The sequence below is a fragment of the Phoenix dactylifera genome, chromosome 8 (assembly GCF_009389715.1).
Source record: "Phoenix dactylifera cultivar Barhee BC4 chromosome 8, palm_55x_up_171113_PBpolish2nd_filt_p, whole genome shotgun sequence".
Classification (NCBI taxonomy): domain Eukaryota; kingdom Viridiplantae; phylum Streptophyta; class Magnoliopsida; order Arecales; family Arecaceae; genus Phoenix; species Phoenix dactylifera.
Window position 1 is genome coordinate 12,972,785 of NC_052399.1, and position 21,482 is coordinate 12,994,266.

Below are 21,482 nucleotides of genomic sequence, written 5' to 3' on the forward strand. Positions count from 1 at the left end.
TCACCTGTAGCCATGCTAAAATCCATCCGAACATTGCTTGCCATTGCAGCATTTCATGATTATGAAATCTGGCAGATGGATGTGAAAACTGCTTTCCTGAATGGATATCTTGATGAAGATATCTATATGGAACAGCCTTTGGGTTTCACTTCCAGTGATGGAGATCACAAGGTCTGCAAGCTGCAAAGGTCCATCTATGGACTAAAGCAAGCCTCTCGGAGTTGGAACACTCGTTTCGATGATGCAATCAAAACGTTTGATTTCATCAAAAACGAGGAGGAACCATGTGTTTATAAAAAGGTTAGTGGGAGTGCTGTCGTTTTTCTCGTACTGTACGTAGATGACATTCTCCTGATTGGGAATGATATTCCCATGCTAACCTCGGTCAAGGTCTGGTTGTCAAAAGAATTCTCCATGAAAGACCTTGGGGAAGCATCCTATATTTTGGGAATAAAGGTCTATAGAGATAGATCTAAAAGGATGCTTGGCCTGTCACAGAAAATGTACATAGAGGAGGTGCTGAAGAGGTTCAGCATGGAAAACTCCAAGAGGGGTCTCTTACCCCTAAGGCATGGAATTCATCTCTCCAAGAAGATGTGCCCCAACACATCTGAGGAGATTCAACGCATGAGCAAGATTCCTTATGCATCGGCAATAGGAAGCCTCATGTATGCCATGCTATGTACACGACCTGATATAGCTCTTGCTGTGAGTGTCACAAGCAGATATCAGTCGAATCCAGGTGAAGAACACTGGACAGCTGTGAAGAATATTCTTAAGTACTTGAGAAGAACTAAAGATTTATTCTTGGTTTTTGGAGGATCATCAGAGTTAAAGGTAGAAGGGTACACAGATTCAGACTTCATGACTGATGTCGATGACAGGAAGTCAACATCTGGATACGTGTTCTTGTGCAATGGTGGTATGGTGAATTGGAAGAGTTCTAAACAACCGATCATTGCTGATTCTACTATGGAAGCCGAATACATCGCCGCCTCTGAAGCTGCTAAGGAAGGCTTCTGGTTCAAGAAATTCATTGCAGAGCTGGATGTGATGACATCAGATGCCATACCACTCTACTGCGATAATAATGGCGCCATAGCCCTTGCTAAGGAGCCAAGGTCTCATCAGAAGTCTAAGCATATAGAGCGGCGCTTTCACCTCATACGCGACTATGTGGAGAAGAAATATGTAGAGGTGCATAGAGTAGACTCCGCGGATAACGTGACAGACCCTTTCACTAAGCAGCTGAGTCAGCAAAAGACTGAAGCCCACCTTGAGAAGATGGGCCTAAGATATATGACCAATTGGCTTTAGTGCAAGTGGGAGATTGTTAGATGTATGCCCTAGAAGCCAATTTGGCTGACACATTGTTGATTCTAGGAACATAATTTTGTACTTGACTATTTATTATTGAATAAATAAAAGGCATCTTTTTCATTCATATTGTTTATGTGTCTATGAATCGTCCAAAAAATTAATAAGATGATGATACATATTCTCAAGAGTTGAGAATTTGAGCCATGTATCATTGGTGATTAATTTCTAAATGCTCCTGATCAATGGATCATCACGAGGACGGTGATCGATCCGATCAGTGCACAGATCACTTTCCTTCTGGATGGACGAGACTTGAGTCCACAGTGTAGGGACCCTGAAGTGATAGTGCAGGTGCTTGTTAGAGAACAAGGGTACTGAGCGTGACCAAGACAAGAACTCACTTGGATGTCTATCCACTCGTCAGTGACTTACTTGATGTTGCAGTAGTGTGACTGGTCCTTTGACCTGCGGTGCTTCGGCTACTCACAGTGAGGTTATTGTAGTTTGACTGCACACATACATAGTCTCTAGCCATATGGGTCCATGCAGTGTAGATTGGCTGCAGTAGGTTCACTGTAGGAGTAGGGTATGCACCTATAAGGAATCTATCGACCTTGATAGAAGAGGAGTGATCCTATGTGATTTGTTAGACTGAGTTCTAAGACCTTGGCCAGGGCAGTAATATAAAGTGGAAAAAGAGTTTTCCATTATCGAACTCAAGTCGAATAAATCTTGACATATGACAGACGATGGGGTTTGACGAGTTGTCCATGACCTCCGTCCTGTAGGGATCCACGATAGTAGGACTGTATCACATGTTAACTGCACCTAGAGGTTCATCATTCCATTCTGCTGGGTAGCCACTACATGCTGCTAGGTGTCACTGGTGGATGGTGGGACTCATAGGGATTATCTTGATGATCGATAAACCCTAATGAGTTGAGTTGGAATCGTTCCAACCCATTGAAAGGAGTTTTCAATGATATAGTGATAGAGATCACAATATATCTCACTACCAGTCAGAATAGAACCTATGGGGTCACACACACTAGAAGTATTGACCGATCCGATGGTTGAAATCGTGATTAGGAATCACAAGAAATCAATTTGATTGATAAGAAGTTGAAGAAGGAAAAGGAATTAATTAATTGGACTTGAAACAAGAATCCTACTTCGGGTAGGATACCTAGAGTTCTAATTGGATTAGGACTGGCATTCCTACTTGGAATAGGATTCCTCAATCCTAATGAGATTAGGAGTTTTGAATTAAAATTAGATTCCTACTTGGAGTAGGATTCCTAGAAATCCTAATTGGATTAGGACTTCGGATTCAAATAGAGTCCTAATTGGATTAGGACTAAAATTAAAACAAATCCTAATTGGATTAGGATTCCTTAAGTCTAAATTAATTATTAATCTAATGAATCAACATGACTCCTAATTGGATTAGGATTGAAGAGTTCAATTGAGTCATGGTTCATTCAAGTCCTAATTGGATCAGGACTAGCATAGATTGAACCCAATTTGGCCAATCCTAATTAGATTAGGATTAAACCATGAGAGAGGCACCTAATCCTCTTTGGAAGAGGATTAGGTTAACCAAGTAAGAGGGGCATCAGCCCCTCTCATCTTGGATGGTGCGGATTGAAGAAGAGAGGAGCTAGGGCCGGCGCCCCCTTCTTTCTTTGGAAAGTTATCTAGGGCTCCAACTTTGGAGGAGCCCTTGATAGCTATAAGAAGCACCATGAGGCCGGCGCCCTAAGCATTGGAGCCCTCTTCCCTTGTGCCGTGGCCACCCTCTTCCTCCCTCTTAGTTGCAGCCGCAAGCAAGAAAGAAGGAACCTCCAAGTGTTGGCGGCCTCCTCCTCTTCCTTTTCTTCATCCAGCGCAAGCAACAGAAAGAAGGCTGTGCAGGGGTTCATCTACTTCCTCTTCTTCATCCTTCTTCTTCCTCCTCTCAAGCACTTTCAAGAGTTGAAAGAAAGAGAAGAGATCAGCCATCAAAGGAGTCTTTGCAAGGGAGCTAGCACCCCGGGAAGACAAGAAAGCTTTGATCGGTTCTCTACTTCGTGTGGATACCCATAGAGGCCGGACGTTTGAACGGCTTCAAGCGAACCCTCTTCCTAAAACCATGAATTCAGATTCGCGGTGATCATCTACCCACGCAAGGTGAAGATTTGATCTTCCTAGTAGTTTTAAAAGTTTTAATTCTTACCTAATTACGAAAGGTCTCGAAACAATGTTCATGCGATGAACGTCGAACTCGCGCATGCCGATTCCGCTGCCATCTGAAAAATTTTTGAAATATCAGCGGCATGGGCGGGTTCCCAAACACTCCAAGCTCTGGTCCACCGTGCATCTGTGCAGTCTGTACTGCCTCCTCCTCGGCTTCGAGCTCTGGCCTCCTCAGCTCCGAGCCTCTGGCCTCCCGTTCTCTCCTCGCCGAGTCGCCGTCCTCCGTCCTCGGCTCCTCCGACCTCCGGGCTCCGCAGCGACCGAGGCGGCGAGGCCTCCCGACTTCCGACTCCGAGTCTCCGACTTCCTCCTCGGCTCTTCCGAGTCTCCGACCTCCTCCCGAGTCCCGAGTCCCGACCCAGAGAAGGCCCCCACCCACGGTCCTCCGCCGCTCCGACCTCCTCCCGTCTTCTCCTCAGCTCCTCCGCCGCTCTGGCCTCCTCGGGGTTCCCGGTTCCCGACCTCCTCCCACCTCCCGACCTCCTCCCACTTCCCAAATCCCAAGTTCTCGGTTCGGTGGTTCCCACTGATCCCGGTTCCCACTTCCCACTGATCCCGGTTTAGCGAATCGGCGGTTCACTGTGTGTGTGAGGCAGGTGAGTTAGTAAGTAATTATAAGTTACTTAGTTTATTAATTAATTTTTGGTCCAATTAATTTTTATTTAGTCAAGTAATTAATTTAGAATTGGTTATTTTTTAGTCCAATTGTAGATTGGTTGTGACTTCAGCGGTTCGACACTATTCCGCCTCTTCTCGCCGTCGAGTTCGAAACTATTCCACCTCTTCTCGACACAATTAAGTTCGGCACTACTTGTCGGAACCCGAGTTTGTTTTTCTCGACACAATTAAGTTTTATCATTTTTAACTTTTTTATATTTTGATTTGTTTGTGGTGATTTTTTAATTGCTTAGTTTAATAATATTATTTATAGATTAAAATGTCTAATAGAAAATATGACTGTAGGTATGAAAAACTCAAAAAAAAAAAAGAAAAATCGATAAACTCATTCAATCTCAAAAAGGAACTCTAGATAGATTTGTTGTTACAAACAAACATAACACTACATCAATTCAACTCAAGAATTAGCAATTGAACAGGCACCCGAAATAGAGTTAAAAAATGAGATTGCTAGTGAAACAATATCTAGTAAAGAACACAATGAAGAATCAGATGGAGATAGGATAAATAAGGAAAAAGATTATGAAACTAGTTCTATTCCTACAAATTTATATGATCCTGGTCAATGGAAAATGATTGTTACAAAATTTAGAGATCTAACAGTGGAAAGAGATCCAATTAGGGATTATGATTTTCATTTTCCTAAGGATGAAAACAATAGGCACTTCTCTACGATATATTATATTCGTAAGTTACCTAATGGTGAAAAATATGATAGAAAATGGTTAATGTATTCGAAAGATTTGGATAGAGTATATTATTTTTGCTGTAAATTATTAAATTCAAAGCCTAGCACGAGTCAATTAGTCAATGAAGGAAGTAGGGATTGGAAAAATCTAGGTTTCAAGCTTAAAAGTCATGAAACAACTAATGAACATATCATTAGCATGAATAGGTGGATTGATTTAGAAGTGAGATTGCTAAAAAATAATACAATTGATAAAAGTCTCCAAGAACAAATAAACTAAGAGAAGGATCATTGGAAAAAAGTTCTATTTAGAATTATTGCTGTCATAAAAAATCTTGCAAAAAATAATTTAGCATTTCGAGGAAAGAATGAAAAGATCTATCAAAGCAATAACAGAAATTTTTTAAGTTTTATTGAAACGATTGTAGAATTTGATCCAATAATGCAAGAACATATTCGACGCATTCAACATGGTGAAATTCACAATCATTATTTAGGTCATAATATTCAAAATAAATTGATTCAAATGTTAGCATCTAAAATTAAAGCTATAATACTTAAAAAGATTAAAGAAGCAAAATATTTTTCTGTAATACTTGATTGCACTCCTGATACAAGCCATCAGGAACAAATGACCCTAGTTTTAAGATGTGCAGATACTGCAACAAGTTCAGTAAAAGTAGAAGAATAGTTTTTAGAATTTTTAGAAGTAGATGATACCTCTGGAAAGGGCCTTTTTAATGAACTTATAAATATAATAGAAAAACATAAACTTGAGGTTAATGATATAAGAGGACAAGGGTACGACAACGGATCTAATATGAAAAGAAAACATCAAGGTGTACAAAGAAGATTATTAGATATAAATCCTAGAGCATTTTACACACCATGTGGATGTCATAACTTGAATTTAGTATTATGTGATACTGTTAACTCGTGTCCTAAGGCTATATCTTTTTTTGGAGTGATACAACGAATTTATACCTTATTTTCTTCTTCTACAAAACGATGGAAAATTTTACAAGATAATATATCCACATTAACTCTTAAACCCTTGTCACAAACACGTTGGAAAAGTCGTATTGAAAGTGTCAAAGCAGTTAAAAACCAAGCTCCTAAAATAAGAGATGCTTTAGTTCAAATAGCGGAAACTAGTAAAGATCCTAAAATAAAAAGTGAAGCCACATGTTTAGCTACATATGAGATTGAAAATTTTGAATTTTTATTAGGCATGAATATTTGGCACGATATATTGTTTGCTGTTAACTCAGTTAGTATGATTTTACAATCTGAAGACATGCATATTGATGTTGCTATAGATCAATTAAAAAGTCTTCTTTCTTATTTGAAAAGTTATAGAAAAAATGGATTCATGAGTGCTTTGAATTCATCTAAAGAAATTACAAATGAAATGAAAATAGAACCTATATTTTGTGAAAAACGTGTGATCCATAAAAAAAATATTTTGATGAAAATAATGATGATGAGATAACAAGATTAGCTGAAAAATCTTTTAGAATTGATTATTTTTTATATATAGTAGATCAAGCTATTTTTTCAATTCAAAATAGGTTTGAACAATTTACCGTATATGAAAATATTTTTGGTTTTTTGTTTAATTTTAGAAAGTTAAAATCTTTGAATGAAGATGATTTGAAAAAGTGTTGTCTTAATCTTGAAAACTTTTTAAAGCATGGTGAATATTCTGATATTGGTAGTATTGATCTGTTTTCAGAGTTAAAAATTTTAAAAGAATTTTTACAAACAGAAACTAGTACCCCTATTGATATTTTAAGTTTTATAAAAAAAACAGATTCTTTTCCAAATGCATGCATTGCATATAGGATATTATTAACAATACCTGTAACAGTTGCTTCTGTTGAAAAAAGTTTTTCAAAATTAAAGTTGATAAAATCTTATTTGCGATCAACTATGTCACAAGAAAGATTAAATGGATTAGCTATATTATCGATTGAAAATAGTATTTTAATGGATCTTGAGTATAAAAGTTTAATTAGTAATTTTGCTTCTCAAAAAGCTAGACGAATTATTTTTAAATAAAAATTTTAAAATATTTTTATACTTATTAAAAAAATTTATTATTTAAATAATAATAAAAAAAAGGCCTCTTCTAATGAGTTCGCCTAAGGCCTCCAAATGTATTGGGCCGCCCCTGGAAGAGGCCTATCTATATCTACATCTACATCTACATCTACATCTACATATACATATATATATATATATATATATATATATATATATATATATATATATATAGCGCGCGCATGTATGTGTGTGTGTATGTATAGAGAGAAAGATTGACTAGGATTTTACTCGAGTATAGCTAAACCAGATCAGGTTACATCTGCCGCTGTCTGACCAGCTTGCATCATGAAGCCCAGAAACCAGCCGTTAACAACAGCCTCTCCATTGTTACCTCCAAAAAAAAAAAAAAAATACAACATTAACGAGATGGGATAGCATTCATACCTTTTTCCACCTCTCTTGCATTCAACACTAATCCTTAATGGGATGGGACTAGGGCTAAAAATGGGCTCGGGCCCGTCCCAATTTCATTGGGCTAGACTGACTTCGAGTCGGGCTTCGAGCTAGGTCCGAAAGAGTTCAAATTGGATTTGGGCTTTAATGTAGAACCCATTTATTTTTCAAGCCGAGCTCGGGTATGTCATAGGCCCAAGCCCGAACAAGCCCCAAAACAAAGCCCAAATTTACGCCTGAATTAATTTTTTTTCTATATTGTTATTTATAAAGAATAATGAGGAAGTAAAAAACAAATTAAGATGGATTTAGCTGAAAATAATGTATCATATATTATTTATTTGTACTATAGAAGAGAGCCTAATTTTTAACTAGCTTATTTTCTTGTGAAACAATATTTATGAAATATTAAACTTTAATTGGGTTTAGGCCGGACCTATTTTTGGTCCAAATGCGTAATTCAGGCCAGCCCAATCGGGCTCGGGCCTGGATTATTCAAGAATTTTGGGGCCAAGCCCGAAAAAATAAAAAATTCGGATCGGATCGGGTGGGGCATAGCTCCGCGCAGCCCACTTCCAGGGACATGACACGCTACCCATGCTCGTACCCATCCCATGGGATATGCCCCGCCCATGCCAAAAAAATTTTCTGTCTATTTCCACGATATTTATGTTTATTTCCATAGATTAGGTATTTATCATCATAGGATTAGTGTTTAATTCTGCAAAGTTACTTTTTTCTCCTAGTATGTTAGTATTTATTTACTCCCTTTGAACTTTCTATTTATCCTTCTCTATTGCTGTTACCTATGAGGTAGCCTTCATCAGACCGATAAGGGCTAGATCTTTTTCATTTATTTCTACGATATTAGTATTTATTCTTGCAAACAAGGTGCTTATCATTTTGAGGAATGCTTATCATAAACACGTTAGTGTTTATTTTTGCAGGGTAGGGGAAAGAGAGGAAGAGAGGGAGAGAGAGGGAGCGGGCGGAGGCATGGGCACCGCGTCTCATCCTATTAATTAATGCTTGTCTTTCTTTCTTCAGAAGCTAACAAAGCTTGAGTTTTTATCTAGTTCCATTTATAAAAAGTAAAAATGAAGACTTCAAAAATAAATGGGGCACTCCTTTCTTCAGAGGTTAAAAAAGCTCGAGTGTTTGCTCTATTAAGAGTAAGCAAACTACTAGCAATTATTTTTTCTTCTAAAAGGGGAAGAAAAAAAAATGCAATCAACGGATATAGCATTGTGAATAAGGCATCTGAGATTAGTGACCTCATACATTTGACATGGTGTCACTAATACCCTCAAGGGGAACTTGGCAAAAAGAAGGAAAAAAAAAAAAACCAAATTCAGCTCATTTATATATTTACCCAAAATCCAAAGTTCGCCTTTTCTTTTTCAAAAGTGATCACTTTGTATTTTTTGTATTTTACTATACTATTACACCCTAGTCTCATATGAAAGCATGCACTTAAGGATTTATCTTAACTAGAGCTCTGAAATGCATGTGAGAAGATCATGGATTGTAGTAGGAGTTGGATTCTTTTTATGTGATTTTTTTTTTTTTTGATATAACTTGATGAATTTACTTCTACTTTTGGCCTAGGGGACTTTTTAAAGGGTACTAGTGGCGTGGGTTGGTTTAGGTTTCAGAACAAGTTGAACACGGCTCGGTTCAAGGGACTCTCAACCTAAACGCAACTCAATTGTAATCGGGTAAGAAAAATGTAAATCCATATCTAGCCCATTGATTTTATATAAACCTATATCTACCTACTAATCCATTTAAACTTTTACTTATCGAGTATGTATATATATATATATATATATATATATATATATATATATATAATCAAAGAGATAAAGAAGTAGATAGAATGTGGGGCTTGCATGGTGGTGGTCATGGGGTGCATCTGCTGGCGTGGGAGGCGTTCTGCCAGCCGATTCACAAAACAGAGTTGGGTGTTCAGTCTCTGCTTATAAGGAGAGAGACGTTGATTGCTCGGCATGCAGCGAGACTTGTACTTGAGCTACAATTTTTTGGAGCCAGGTGATGATTGCCTGCTACGGACCGGCAACAGTGGATAGGGCAGCTCAGGATGGTCGGAGGTGCTCCTTCCTCTAACAGAAGATCTACAAGTATGTGTTCATTGCTTTGGCTAACATCAGGTGGCTGATCAGTGATGGATGCAAAGAATGATATTGATATGTATCTGCAACTATTAATTAAGGAGTTATAGGAAAAAGGCATTGGTACTTACGATGCCTCAATGAAACAAAAGTTTCCAATGCATACAGTAGCCTTATCAACTTTAAATGACTTCCCTGCATATGGCAATTTATTGGGGTGGAGTACTAAAAGGAACATAGCATGTCCTTCTGCAACAAAGATACATATTCATATTGGCTGAAGCATTATAGTAAGTTTAGTTATATTGGTAGCCGTTGTTTCTTGGCACTTGGCCATAAACGGTGAAATTCTAAAAAGATATTTAATAGTGAGAAGGAACTGAGGCCACCTCCTAAGCAGTTGTCAGGAGATGATGAGATGAAGTGCTTGATCAATTGCATGAGTTCGAACATGTTATTTTCTGTGGGAGCGGGAAGAAAAGAAAACGTGTAAACTCTATACAAAGCTATAATTGGAAGAAAAAAAGCATTTTCTTTGAATTACCATATCAGAAGGATCTTTCTTTGCATTATAATTTAGATGTTATGCATATTAAAAAGAATATATGTGATAGTGAAATTCAAAATATACTTGTGAAGTGCTTAAAAAGAATATATGTGACAGTGGAATACAAAATATACTTGTGAATTTTACTAAAAATTGAAGCAAGAGTTTTGAATGCACTAAGGATTGAAAAGCTTCAAAACTCTTAAACATAATATATTTTTCAAATAAACTAAGTTGAAAAACTGCATAATATACATGTTCATAGTACAACATACAAGCACACATTTTAAAATTACTTGAATACAATATCAACTTTAGCCTAATTTGAACTAAAAAAAATATTGTCATGGCACAAAATAAATTATATTTTTATGTAACAGTTACTTCAGCCTAAGATTATTGAGAGTACATGAGAAAAAGCCTTTCATATCATAAAATAACTTTAAATCTTGTGTAATTATTTTTCTTGGCTTCTTTTACTTATCTTCTATTTCCATTTTTTAAGGTTATTATGATTGAAACTGCACAATTTAGAAAGGAACTGTCAAAACCACCAAAATTGAAAACTCCACAAGAGATTTACAACAATAATTCCATATATGCTAAATATTATATTTGTTTAAATCAGTTCCAGAATACTTGTATACTTATCAACTTATATATCTTGATGAACCTAAACAATTGGCAGAATTGTCACAAATTGAGGTAAATTTAATACAAAATTGTATAAATTTAAAAAAATAAATTCTTTTTTTTGGTCCTATCCCAATCATACCATTTGTAAACAAGGTCTCTAAAAGCTAGCCTTGAGGCTTAAAAAACTTGCGCCTCGAGTCGAGGTGGTGAAAAAGCAACCTTAAAAACTTTTTTCTTCAAGTTACTAAATAAAACCTGCATTTGGCATGTGACACTTTATTTCATTGTATAATATCTCTTTAACATTAAGAAAAAAGCGTAAGACTTTGCTTTATAACTCTAAATATTTTTGAATGATGATTATAACCTGAAAGATAAAAAGATAAAAATAAAAGTAAAAATAAAACGCATTCCCTTCGTTTCATCTGCCTCTCTTTTTTTCAACGTTTTTGACATCCTAACCCTTGCTTGACACCAGAAGCTCCTTGACTCGAATGGCTGGCCATCAATGGTCTAAAGCAAGCCATGGATGGCCTATCTATAACTACAATGGTGTCTATAGCGGACAGAACTAAATATATTGAGACTAATGCTTTAAAGAGCGGTTTCTGATTAAACCACTCTGCCTCTGCTTTTAGGCTTTTGAAACCGTTTTGAAGAAATAACGAATAATGAGTATTAGACCATCCCACTATTTTAGCTGATATATAATGACTATAGAATCAAAGAATAATAGTGAATATGGTAGATCAAAATAATAAGAATAACCATTCATTAAGACTCTAGTACATTGATCATGATATTTCGTAATGAATTAATCATAGCATAATGAAAGAATTTTAAAATTCTGACTCAAGCCATTATTTTAATGTTGCATTGGCCACTATTGTATATCATTTCACATTATCCAAGATAAAATGGACCGGCAGTAAACATAGAAATGACCTTGAGGGCATTAAAACCATGGCTTACGCCTTAAAAGGGTATGCCAAGCCCTGCAACTATAGCAAACACGCATGGATGCCAAATCATGCCTAAAACTGGCCTAAACCAAATGAAATGTTAAGATTAAAAAAAACTTATTTTGCATGTGTACTGCATACTTAAGATTAAATTTGATCAAATACCAGTATATTTATATTTAGATTTGTTTTATTTGACAAACACAGATAATATTTATTTTAAACAAATAAAGACACAAATTCGATATCAAAAATATAGATATAAATACAATATAACCACAAAATTAAAAACATTTGTACATGGATAATAAAATAAGTTAGTAGTATGCTAATATAGCCATCTTTAAAAGTTCATAAGTTCTATACAAATTTAAATAAAATTATAAATAAAATCAGATATTCTGATATAGATCTAATGGTTGCCGATCTATATCCATATCTATGTTTTTTTGATAAATATTGACACGAATATTAATCGAATGCACAAATTTTTATCCATATCCGGATAAATTCAAATACAAAAACGAATCTAAATAAATATTATCCGGATAAATTCAAATACAAAAATGGATCTAAATAGATGTTATCTGATCCACTTTCACCCTGATACCTTATGTTGAATAGCCTATAATACAAGCACCCATTTTCCTAATCTGAACTGCACCATCTTCTGTAAGAGCGAACTCTCCATAAACTCCATATGGGGTCCTGGTGTCATCTGTCACGTTACCACCAAACCCAACAGTGGTATGTCTCAAAAAAAATTTATGACAGCGAACACGGTCTAGCATTAACAAGTCAGCTATTTGGGAACAAATCGACTGAACTAAACAACCAATCACAATGGATACATTCGAGGTTGTTTGAGTATTAAGAGTTCAGAATCTGAAGGCAATGTCAGCAACCACATTTTCGACCATATTGGAAAAGGCACAAAAAGAGCAGACATATAGATCTTTAAAGAAATAAAACAATAACAAAATCAGAAATATGGAGTATCAATTTTGATGTTCTAAATGCTGACCATCGATAGGCTAAAAGCATCCAAAACAAAACTTTCATGAAAAGCTTTCCGGGGAAAACAAAGAAGAAGATACTTCAAGATGCGGTCACTAGAAAAGATTGTTGCAAGGAGATAACCCCTACAAACTAGCAAGGAGGCTCTTCACTTGAGAGGAATGAATCTTGAAGAGTGGGTGGCACCAATCCCAGGTCTCCCATGCTTGACAGGCTTATAGGAGATGGAGAACTCAGCAAGGTAGTGGCCAATCATCTCGGGTTTAATCTCAACCTGGTTGAAGGTCTTGCCATTGTAGACCCCAACGATGCTCCCTATCATCTCAGGCACAATGATCATGTTGCGAAGGTGGGTTCTGACCGGCTCTGGCTTCTCACCAGGAGGAGCTTCCTTTTTCTGTTACAAACCAAAGAAGAAAGATGAAGATCTTGAAAAATCTTGTAATGGTTTTACCATCAAAGGCTATAATCCATTTTCATTAATTAATTCCAAGGGATGATCAACAGTGTCTCATCTCAGCACAGAAGAGATTGAAAAACACATTACGGAAACCTCAAACCAAATGTGGGAATTATTTATTAACTTATTGATTGTAGAGGGTGTGGTGTTGGTTACAGAAAAAATTAAAAGTTTCATGGGGGTATACTACGGAATATCAGATGAACAAATTATCAGCCAATTCCACAGACAATTTAGCAAATGGAAATAAAAGACCTTAATAATACAGAAAAGGCCACAAGGCTCTATGTGGAACAAATTATCACTCATCACCTCTGACAAGTTTTATCTTCTTTTCCCAGTTTATGTTGCTTCCATGTTTCAGAAGAATCACATGATAACATCAGCAATATCAACTGTTCCTTTTAGGCATACAGTCAAAAGTATACAAAGAAAATTGCAGAAGATAGAAAGCAACATGAAGAATGAAAGACACACTTGCATGATGCCGTTTAAACTTGAACTATAGGGATGATTGTTATGTTTCTTCATCCATAAGCTAAAGGAGTTCTTTCACATTTCAAATCTGATGTATTCATTCTATAGACCTACGTAATCATAAACATTTTGATCAGATTACAATAGCAGATAGATGATATCAGGGTTGGGAAATTTTAAGGATATCAAAGGGTGCATGGCTCCCTTTGTCTAGCTCATAGCTTGCAAGCCTCACTCGGATAAAAAATAATAAATATATAGATTTATATGGTGGTACAAAAAAAATTTAAAACAACTAGACAAAGGTCTAATAACAGGCATGGTATGCACGCAGCAAAGGTAACGCAGAGACCCACATAGTCCCTAGGTAGTACACAGGCACCTTTGTTGCATCAAGGCAGAAGAGAAGAGAAGACACTGCAGAGGAAGCGAGAGAGGAAGATGCAGAGGGGGCAAATGAAGTGAAAGGTAGAGGAGAATAAGACAGGAAGCAAAACACAATGGAGAAGGGGGATAAGGCTAGCTATATCTACGTAACCTGCACAAAAGGTCTATTCAGGCACTAAAGAAACCATTATGTGGCTTAACTGAAGGAAAATATGCATATGCGGTAGACTTCTAGAATAGTGAACTGAACATGATGCTTCTTTCACATTGCATGCTATAACTAAGATAGCAGGCATTCTTTCAGGCAATTGCCTGAACAGCCAGGTGATAGATAGTCATTAGGATGCATAGGGTGTTTTACTCCCTTTCAATTCAAGCTGTCAGTTTGCTCCCCCAAATTATCTAAAACTCTGAATATCCCAATATATTTGATCAGTATGATCTAATTTTATTGAAAATTGGTAACATATCAGTAAATTATTTTTATTAAAACATAGCAGCAAATTTACTTCCTATATGTTAAAAGGCCCTTATAATTTTCCTTTTCTCTTCTTCAAACAAATTTAAGATTCAGTCGAGACAATCTCAATCAAAAAGGTGATCTTCCATGTTCAAATAGAAGATTTAAATAATAATTGTTTTAATCTTCAAATTCAATATTTTAGAAGATTTTTCTTACTAGTTTAATTTTTAATATTTTCTTTGGGTTTTTATTTATTATTGTCTACCATCTAACGTGCATTATACATGCTAGCTTGGTAGTTCATGTGTATGTATCTGAAGGATTACTAGTTCCAGCCATGTATTTCTTTCTAGACCTTCACTATTTTCTTTTAGCAGCAGTTTCTATTTACAAGAGCAACACATGAGCCACAAGATAGTGATGTATATTATTAGTTGTTATTGTGTTTTATTTATAACTTTAGTATTAATTTTACAAACTATGATATATCTTTGAAGTGTTGTAAATTGTTAATGTTCACCTTCCATGCCCTAAGTACTAAATTTTAATTATTATAAGAATGTAAATCTATTAATACAACTCAAATAGTTGAACCTGGGTAAGTTCATAATCTAGGATTTCTTAGACTTCTTAGCAACCTAAATTTTTTATTTCAATATGTTATCATTATTTCTTGTTTTTTGCTCATATAATCCAAAAATATCTAATGTTTTAGCAATTATATTCATAATGTACTCCAATCTAACATCCTCAGTGATTTACAAATTCAACACAATCTTACCATTGTTCCATTACTTTAAGGTAAATAAAGAAAAAGGCTAGTGGTACTATTAGAATTTAAGAGACATCCTTTTGATTTATTTTTTTTCAAAAATCTTTATGATAGTTATACATACATATATACATAAGCACATACATATGTACACACACAAATACATATATAGCATATTGAGCTTGAACACAAGCTTGGAGTAATATGTCAAGTAAAAGATTTATGGTGATGACTTTGAGCTATATTAATTTGGAATTTTCGAACAGCTTCTTTTCACTATTTTTTGGGAAGTCATATGAAATCAAATAAATTATTTAGAACTCCAGAGCTTTATCCTTTATATAAGACAGATCATCCATTACTCCAAAATGTTTGTTTAACTAATGCATGGACAATCTTCAGTACGTAATACATGGACAGCATTTATGCATGGACTAGGAACAATCTTCAGTACGTAATACATGCACAGCATCTATACAACAATCAACAGTATTTTAGATCCTTTTTTCTAAGCACTAATGAATTCATTGTTGTGCTTCACCCAGCAACTGGTTAGAATAGATCATTTAGCCATAAGACACCCCATAATGGATCTTCATCATCACATATTGAAGAGAACTGGCATATTCTTAGTAACTAAACAAAGTAAGGCATAAAGACTCAGTCCCTCACTCCGGAAGGGAAGGAGAGAGCTCAGAGGGCAAAGGATGTGTTTCAAGTCAAGAAGCTCATCATTTTTACTGATTGAGCACTTAGCAAGGCAAGAGTGGATTGACCAAGGATGGGATTCATCCACACCAATGAATGGATTCAAAAATTCTAGAAAATCTTGATTTTCTTTGCAAACAAGCAAGAGGGGTACTTGTGGAACGATTGAGACAAAAAAGAGAAATAGCCTTTCAAACAAATTCACAAACAGATAACCAATAACTACCATGAACCTCACTATATATGAAGCACATGATAGGGTAAAAACCCACCTTCCTACAACAATCTAGAAGGTTAATTGTTTGCGCTTGCTTTGCCTCTTATCAAATTTTTTGAATGACCAGTTATATAGTCTTCTAAAGGTGTCAACTGCGAACTGGTTCAATTGGTGAAGTCACTAGGTACCAATCACCTAGACTAAAGTCCCACCCTCACCTCAATTTCAACTAGATTTTCTCCAATTGCAATTCTCAAAAAAAAAATACCCTCTTTATTTCCATTCTATTAGTACCATTTTTATAGGCCATGGTCAAAGGTTTCAAACACCAGTAACAGACCTCGTACTGATTTTTTGTTGGAATGGTATGGTACTGATACATGGTATGAGACCACATTCCATACCAAAACACTATATATTATTGTCGGAAATCAGCCAAAACAGTATGGAAAGAGGTGATTTAGAGCCTTGAACAAAATCAAATAATGGGTCAAAAATGGCTGCAAAATCAAATAATGGGTCAAGAATGGCTGGCAGAAAAACAGCAAACATGTCTTTGAAATAGAGATGAAGGCTTTGCTTGGGCCCACAAAAGGTCTAGATGGACCAAAGATCAAGTCTCTCGTTGCTAGTCTTGGCTGACAAATATGGTGAGGGGTGTGAGATAGGTTGAATTAGGCGTGGCAATTGGGTCGGGTCAAATATGGGTTGGGTCAAAAATTCATCAATCCAAACCTGACTGGTTTATTAAACAGGTCAAAATTTCAGATTTGAATCCGATCTATTATTAAACAGGTAACCTAACTCGACCCAAATAATCCATTTATTAGATAGGTCAAATCAGATTAAGTAGGTTAAACAGATTTTTTAATGGATTAAATGAATTTAAACAGGTTAAACAAGTTAAGCAACTCGAGTTAAATAAGTAAGAAATAGGTTAAGCGGATTTTAAACATGTTAAAAAGGTTAAATGGTTCGGGCTATGACCCGATCCAATTATTAAATGAGTCAAAATCTAAACATGAACCCAACCCATTTAACAAATAGGTCTAGACGGGTTGACTCATTTATGACTCAAACCTGTTTATGCCAAACCCAAACCTGCTTAAAGCAGGTTGTTCAAGGGTCCGGTTGACGGATTGGGTCATAAATTGTCATCCCTAGGTTGAATGAAAGAAAATAGAAGTGGAAGAGGTGCACAAAAATAAAAGAGAAAGGTTAAAGAGTAATGGATGATGAACTCGTTTTTGGATGGTTTTGCGCTATGTCCAATGCCCTAGAGAAGGAGAAAAGTGAAGCAAGCTTTCAAGTGAACTTTTTTGAAGGAATACATATTGATAAGTGAAAGCCTTATCGCCACCCAAAGAAAAAAAAGGCAGCGTAAAACATAAAAAAATATAGGTCCTACTTTCATCACATAAGTCCCTAGCCTAACAAAGATGTGATAGAAGAACTCAAAACAGAAAGAAGTAGAGAAAGAACTCAAAACTAACCACAAAGGACTCACAAGATTAAAATTTATGATCCTTAGCATCCACATTTCCAAGCCAATGGCGGAGAGAATCCTCTTGTGACATCACGTATAGCTCTCCAATACTGAGAATCAGTTTCATTAGCATTTTGAGTCTTCAAGATTGGTTCTGATTTTTATATTAGACACTTGGTTTAATAATTTTATTTATTTATGTTACAATTTTTAATGGCCAGTGACTTAAGGAAACTAGGTGAAGTCTACATCATGCCAGACCGAGTCCAAATAGCATCCATTTGCAAGCCTACAACTTCACTCCACTCTAACAATGACAAATTTGAACTGCAGTCCAAGCAAACTGGTTCCAAGCCTGAAGACAGCAAAACCCTCCTACAGGGTTCAGAATCTAGTGTTACATCAGATCTTTGAACAGCAGACTAAGACTACTTTCCATTCAGAAGATAACAGGTGCCTAATATTACATCAGGTCTTTTAACAGCAGACTAAATATACTTTCTATTAAGAACAGTAAGGTCCTTGTCAACCTTTCAAATGCCTCCTTGATGCTCCAAACTTTTAAATGTTTTTTTTTCCCTATCAATGTTAACCATCTTGAAGTTGGTGATTGCAACCCCCTCAGTCAATGGCATAAAACTTTGTTGCAGTCTTAGTGACTTTTGATTCTCTACCGACAACTTGTTATTGTAGCATCGATAGCCCCACTTGTTACCTTTCTCAGCATATAAGGCATGGCAAACTAAATTCCCAGCCTGCTCATTATCCAATACAAAGAGATGACATTTGAGTAGGCTATAAGTACATTAGCTTTATGGAATCATAGACAATGGCTAGATCATTCTCAGAACTGAAACAGCAAACTTGATAATATATAAGCAACAAGTTATACCATATGATGTATACATGGGTCATGGGTCCATTTATAAAAGGTCATTCAAAACCCCTTAACTTTAAGTCCTGTACACCAAAGGTGCAAAAACTATGAACTTGATCATGGACTTAACAAGATAATAATTACTCTTTTTTCAGCAAAAAAGAACCATAATATATATAATCAGCAAAACTTGATGGAGGTATATAACAATGCCCACCATGAAAAAGAAACAATATGCATAAGAAATGAATCTTGCGATGGGAGATCCAGAAACAACAGTAAACTTTGGAACAGAAATAACTTATAGCTTTTGTTGGCATCCTATTTCTTGCCAAGAAACAATTCTCATTTCACTAACATAATTCCAGCCTTGAGCACACTTTAATGAAACAAATCATTCTTCCCATTGCCTTGACAACAGCATAAATTAAAGCCAAGAGGTAACTACAAGAAGAAAAAAGCTGACACCGTGGTCGTATGTAACCAGAATTTACTTCTAAATTAATATAAAATGTCATAAGCATATAAAAGTGGGTCAACTCATACCGCTTTGCGGAGCTTCTTGATCAGAGCCATCGGCTTCCTCTTCAGGCCGCGCTGAAACCTACCAAAAGATGCATTATTTCACAAACATTAGTCAATGATGGAGACGTAAAGTGAGAAGGAGAGGGAGAGAAGAACGAATGAACATGTTAGATCTGTGATCGGATCGGAGATGAGGAAGGGAAGTAGAAGAAGGCTTGCCTCCTGCGAGCCCGAGCGTGGAAGAGCTTGACGAGCTCGTCGGTGGACATGTCCAGGAGGGCATCAAGATCGACGCCACGGTAGCTGAACTTCCTGAAGGTCCGCTTCTTCGGCTGCCCGGCCGCAACGTCCGCCTCCACGTCCGCCTGCGTTCATGCCACAAAGAATTAGTGACAGAGAGTTCGAAGTCTGAGCTCCCAAGGTCTGAGGCTGAGGCTGGAATGGAAAGGGATTGGAAGCTCACCATGGCTGCGAGCAATGGGGAAGTTCGTCCCGGGGGGCGCCGCGAGCAAGAGGCGATCTAGGGTTTTGGAGCGGAGGCCGAACGGGTTTTCTCACTCTTATAATACCCCTTTCTTTCGTTTTTCTTTTTTTTTCAAATTGGACCTTGGCTAAAGGTTAAACACATCTAGCTCCTCAGATTTTCAATGCTGATCCTCTTCATCACGACGTCACACGCACCGAGCCTAACTCGGAACCATAACTGACGTGGTCGAACGTAATAAGCCCTTGACTAGATTTATTAAAGTATGCACAATTAAGGCTATCAACGGGCCGGGCTGCTCAGGCTCGGCTCCGGCCTGGCTCGGTAAAAGCCTGGCTTGGGCTCGGCTTGTTAGTCAAACAAGCCCGAGCCCGAGCAGCTCACGAGCCCAAACGAATCCAAATGAGAGCTCAGTCCAATTAGCAATTTAATTAGGTCCCAATTAAACTTGGACTCAACCCAATTAAATTTTATTTGGCTTAATCAATTTAAATCCCAATCTGATTGAACCCAGTTGGATTTAGATCAGACCCAACCCGAACTAACTCAAATCCATTTAATTTCTTTAAATCGAATTGAATTGATTCGGGTTCAGACTCAACCCGTTAACCCGAACCAACCCGTTAACCCATTCCCTCCTCCTCCTCTTTCTTTTTCTTTTCTTCTCCTTTCTTTTCGGTTTCTCTAGAACCTTCCCAACCCCACCTCCACGGCTCCACCCCCACCCACGACTCCATTCTCCTCACCCCCAAGCCTGAAGCCGATGCCCCCCTCCCTGCCCCTCCCCTCTGACAACGGCTACGACGACGAGGGCAACGACGACGATGATGCCATACACCCGATCCCAGCTCTCCAAGAAGCTCCGCCGCCTCTACAAGAAGTTCCGCATCATGTCTGGCCGCATCGCCCGTGGCCAGGACCCATCCCGCCTCGCTCTGCATGACCGCAACCTCCTCCATCTCTGCGCCCGCCTTTGGCACCCTTCCTACGCCTCCTCTCCCTTCTCCGCCCCTGATGCAGCCACCCCAGGCGGGGGAGGCAACAAGTGCCGCCGCCCCAACTCCCGCGCCCCATCCAGCCGTTCCTGCACTGAGGCTCCCCCTACCCTCCAGCTTTCACTCCCTTCCCCGCGGCCGAGCCCGCGGCCGACGCCCGTGCCGACGATGCTCACGGCCGCCTCCTTCTTTCTTCTCTTCTTCTTCTTTTCTTTCTTTCTTTCTTTCTTTTTTTCCTTTGTTGGGGATAGGGATGGGGCGGGCTCGGGCCTCGGCTCGAGCAAACAAGCCGCTCAAGCCCGAGCCGGGCTGTGCCAAGCGAGCCCGAACCCGAGCCTAATACAGGGCTCGGTACCGAGCCCGAGCCTGAAATTTTATGGAACGAGTCGAGTGGAGCCCGTGCAGGCTCGGGCTCGGCTTGTTAACAGCCCTATGCACAACCCGTACTTCATCCTACTCGATAGCTTAATACTTTGGGTATGGGTTTGATTCTACAATCGCAACCCAACTGACCTGATTATACAGAGGATTGTTTTGCCCTTTTCATCCCAGCATTTCTTTAAAATTTATTAATTGTACTTTAAGACAAAGTCATAAGTGAATAGGTCATAGAGTAGAAAGGAAATTAAGCTTTTCAAATAATTGTACATGCTTAGGACCCAGGTCTAGTCCTTATCCAACACAAACCAAGATTTGAATTCATCAAATCCATTCTCTATCTCTACCTACTCCTACTTGATTTTGACCTAGAATTCTTGAACAAGCAAGATTTTAAGTTTAAATATAGACTTGATTCCCGAACAAGTAAGGTTTTAAGTTAAAATATAAACTTGACCACATAACAAGTAGAATTAGAAGATACTTAAAGTTCACTAGACAATGATGAACATGTAGATGAACATCAAAGATTTGCAGCT

The 21,482-nt window shown here is 37.5% G+C and overlaps 1 protein-coding gene across 1 annotated transcript; it reads right to left on the minus strand.

Moving 5' to 3' along the window:
• Positions 1 to 12,583: 12,583 nt before the first annotated feature.
• On the minus strand, positions 12,584 to 19,680 carry LOC103716570 (40S ribosomal protein S15-like). The gene is made up of 4 exons (XM_008804612.4): positions 19,550 to 19,680; positions 19,306 to 19,451; positions 19,108 to 19,165; positions 12,584 to 13,111 (listed from the first exon to the last, which is right to left on the minus strand). Exons 1-4 carry the CDS (start codon positions 19,550 to 19,552, stop codon positions 12,863 to 12,865), a joined length of 456 nt encoding a protein of 151 aa, XP_008802834.1. The 5' UTR covers positions 19,553 to 19,680; the 3' UTR covers positions 12,584 to 12,862.
• Positions 19,681 to 21,482: the final 1,802 nt, after the last annotated feature.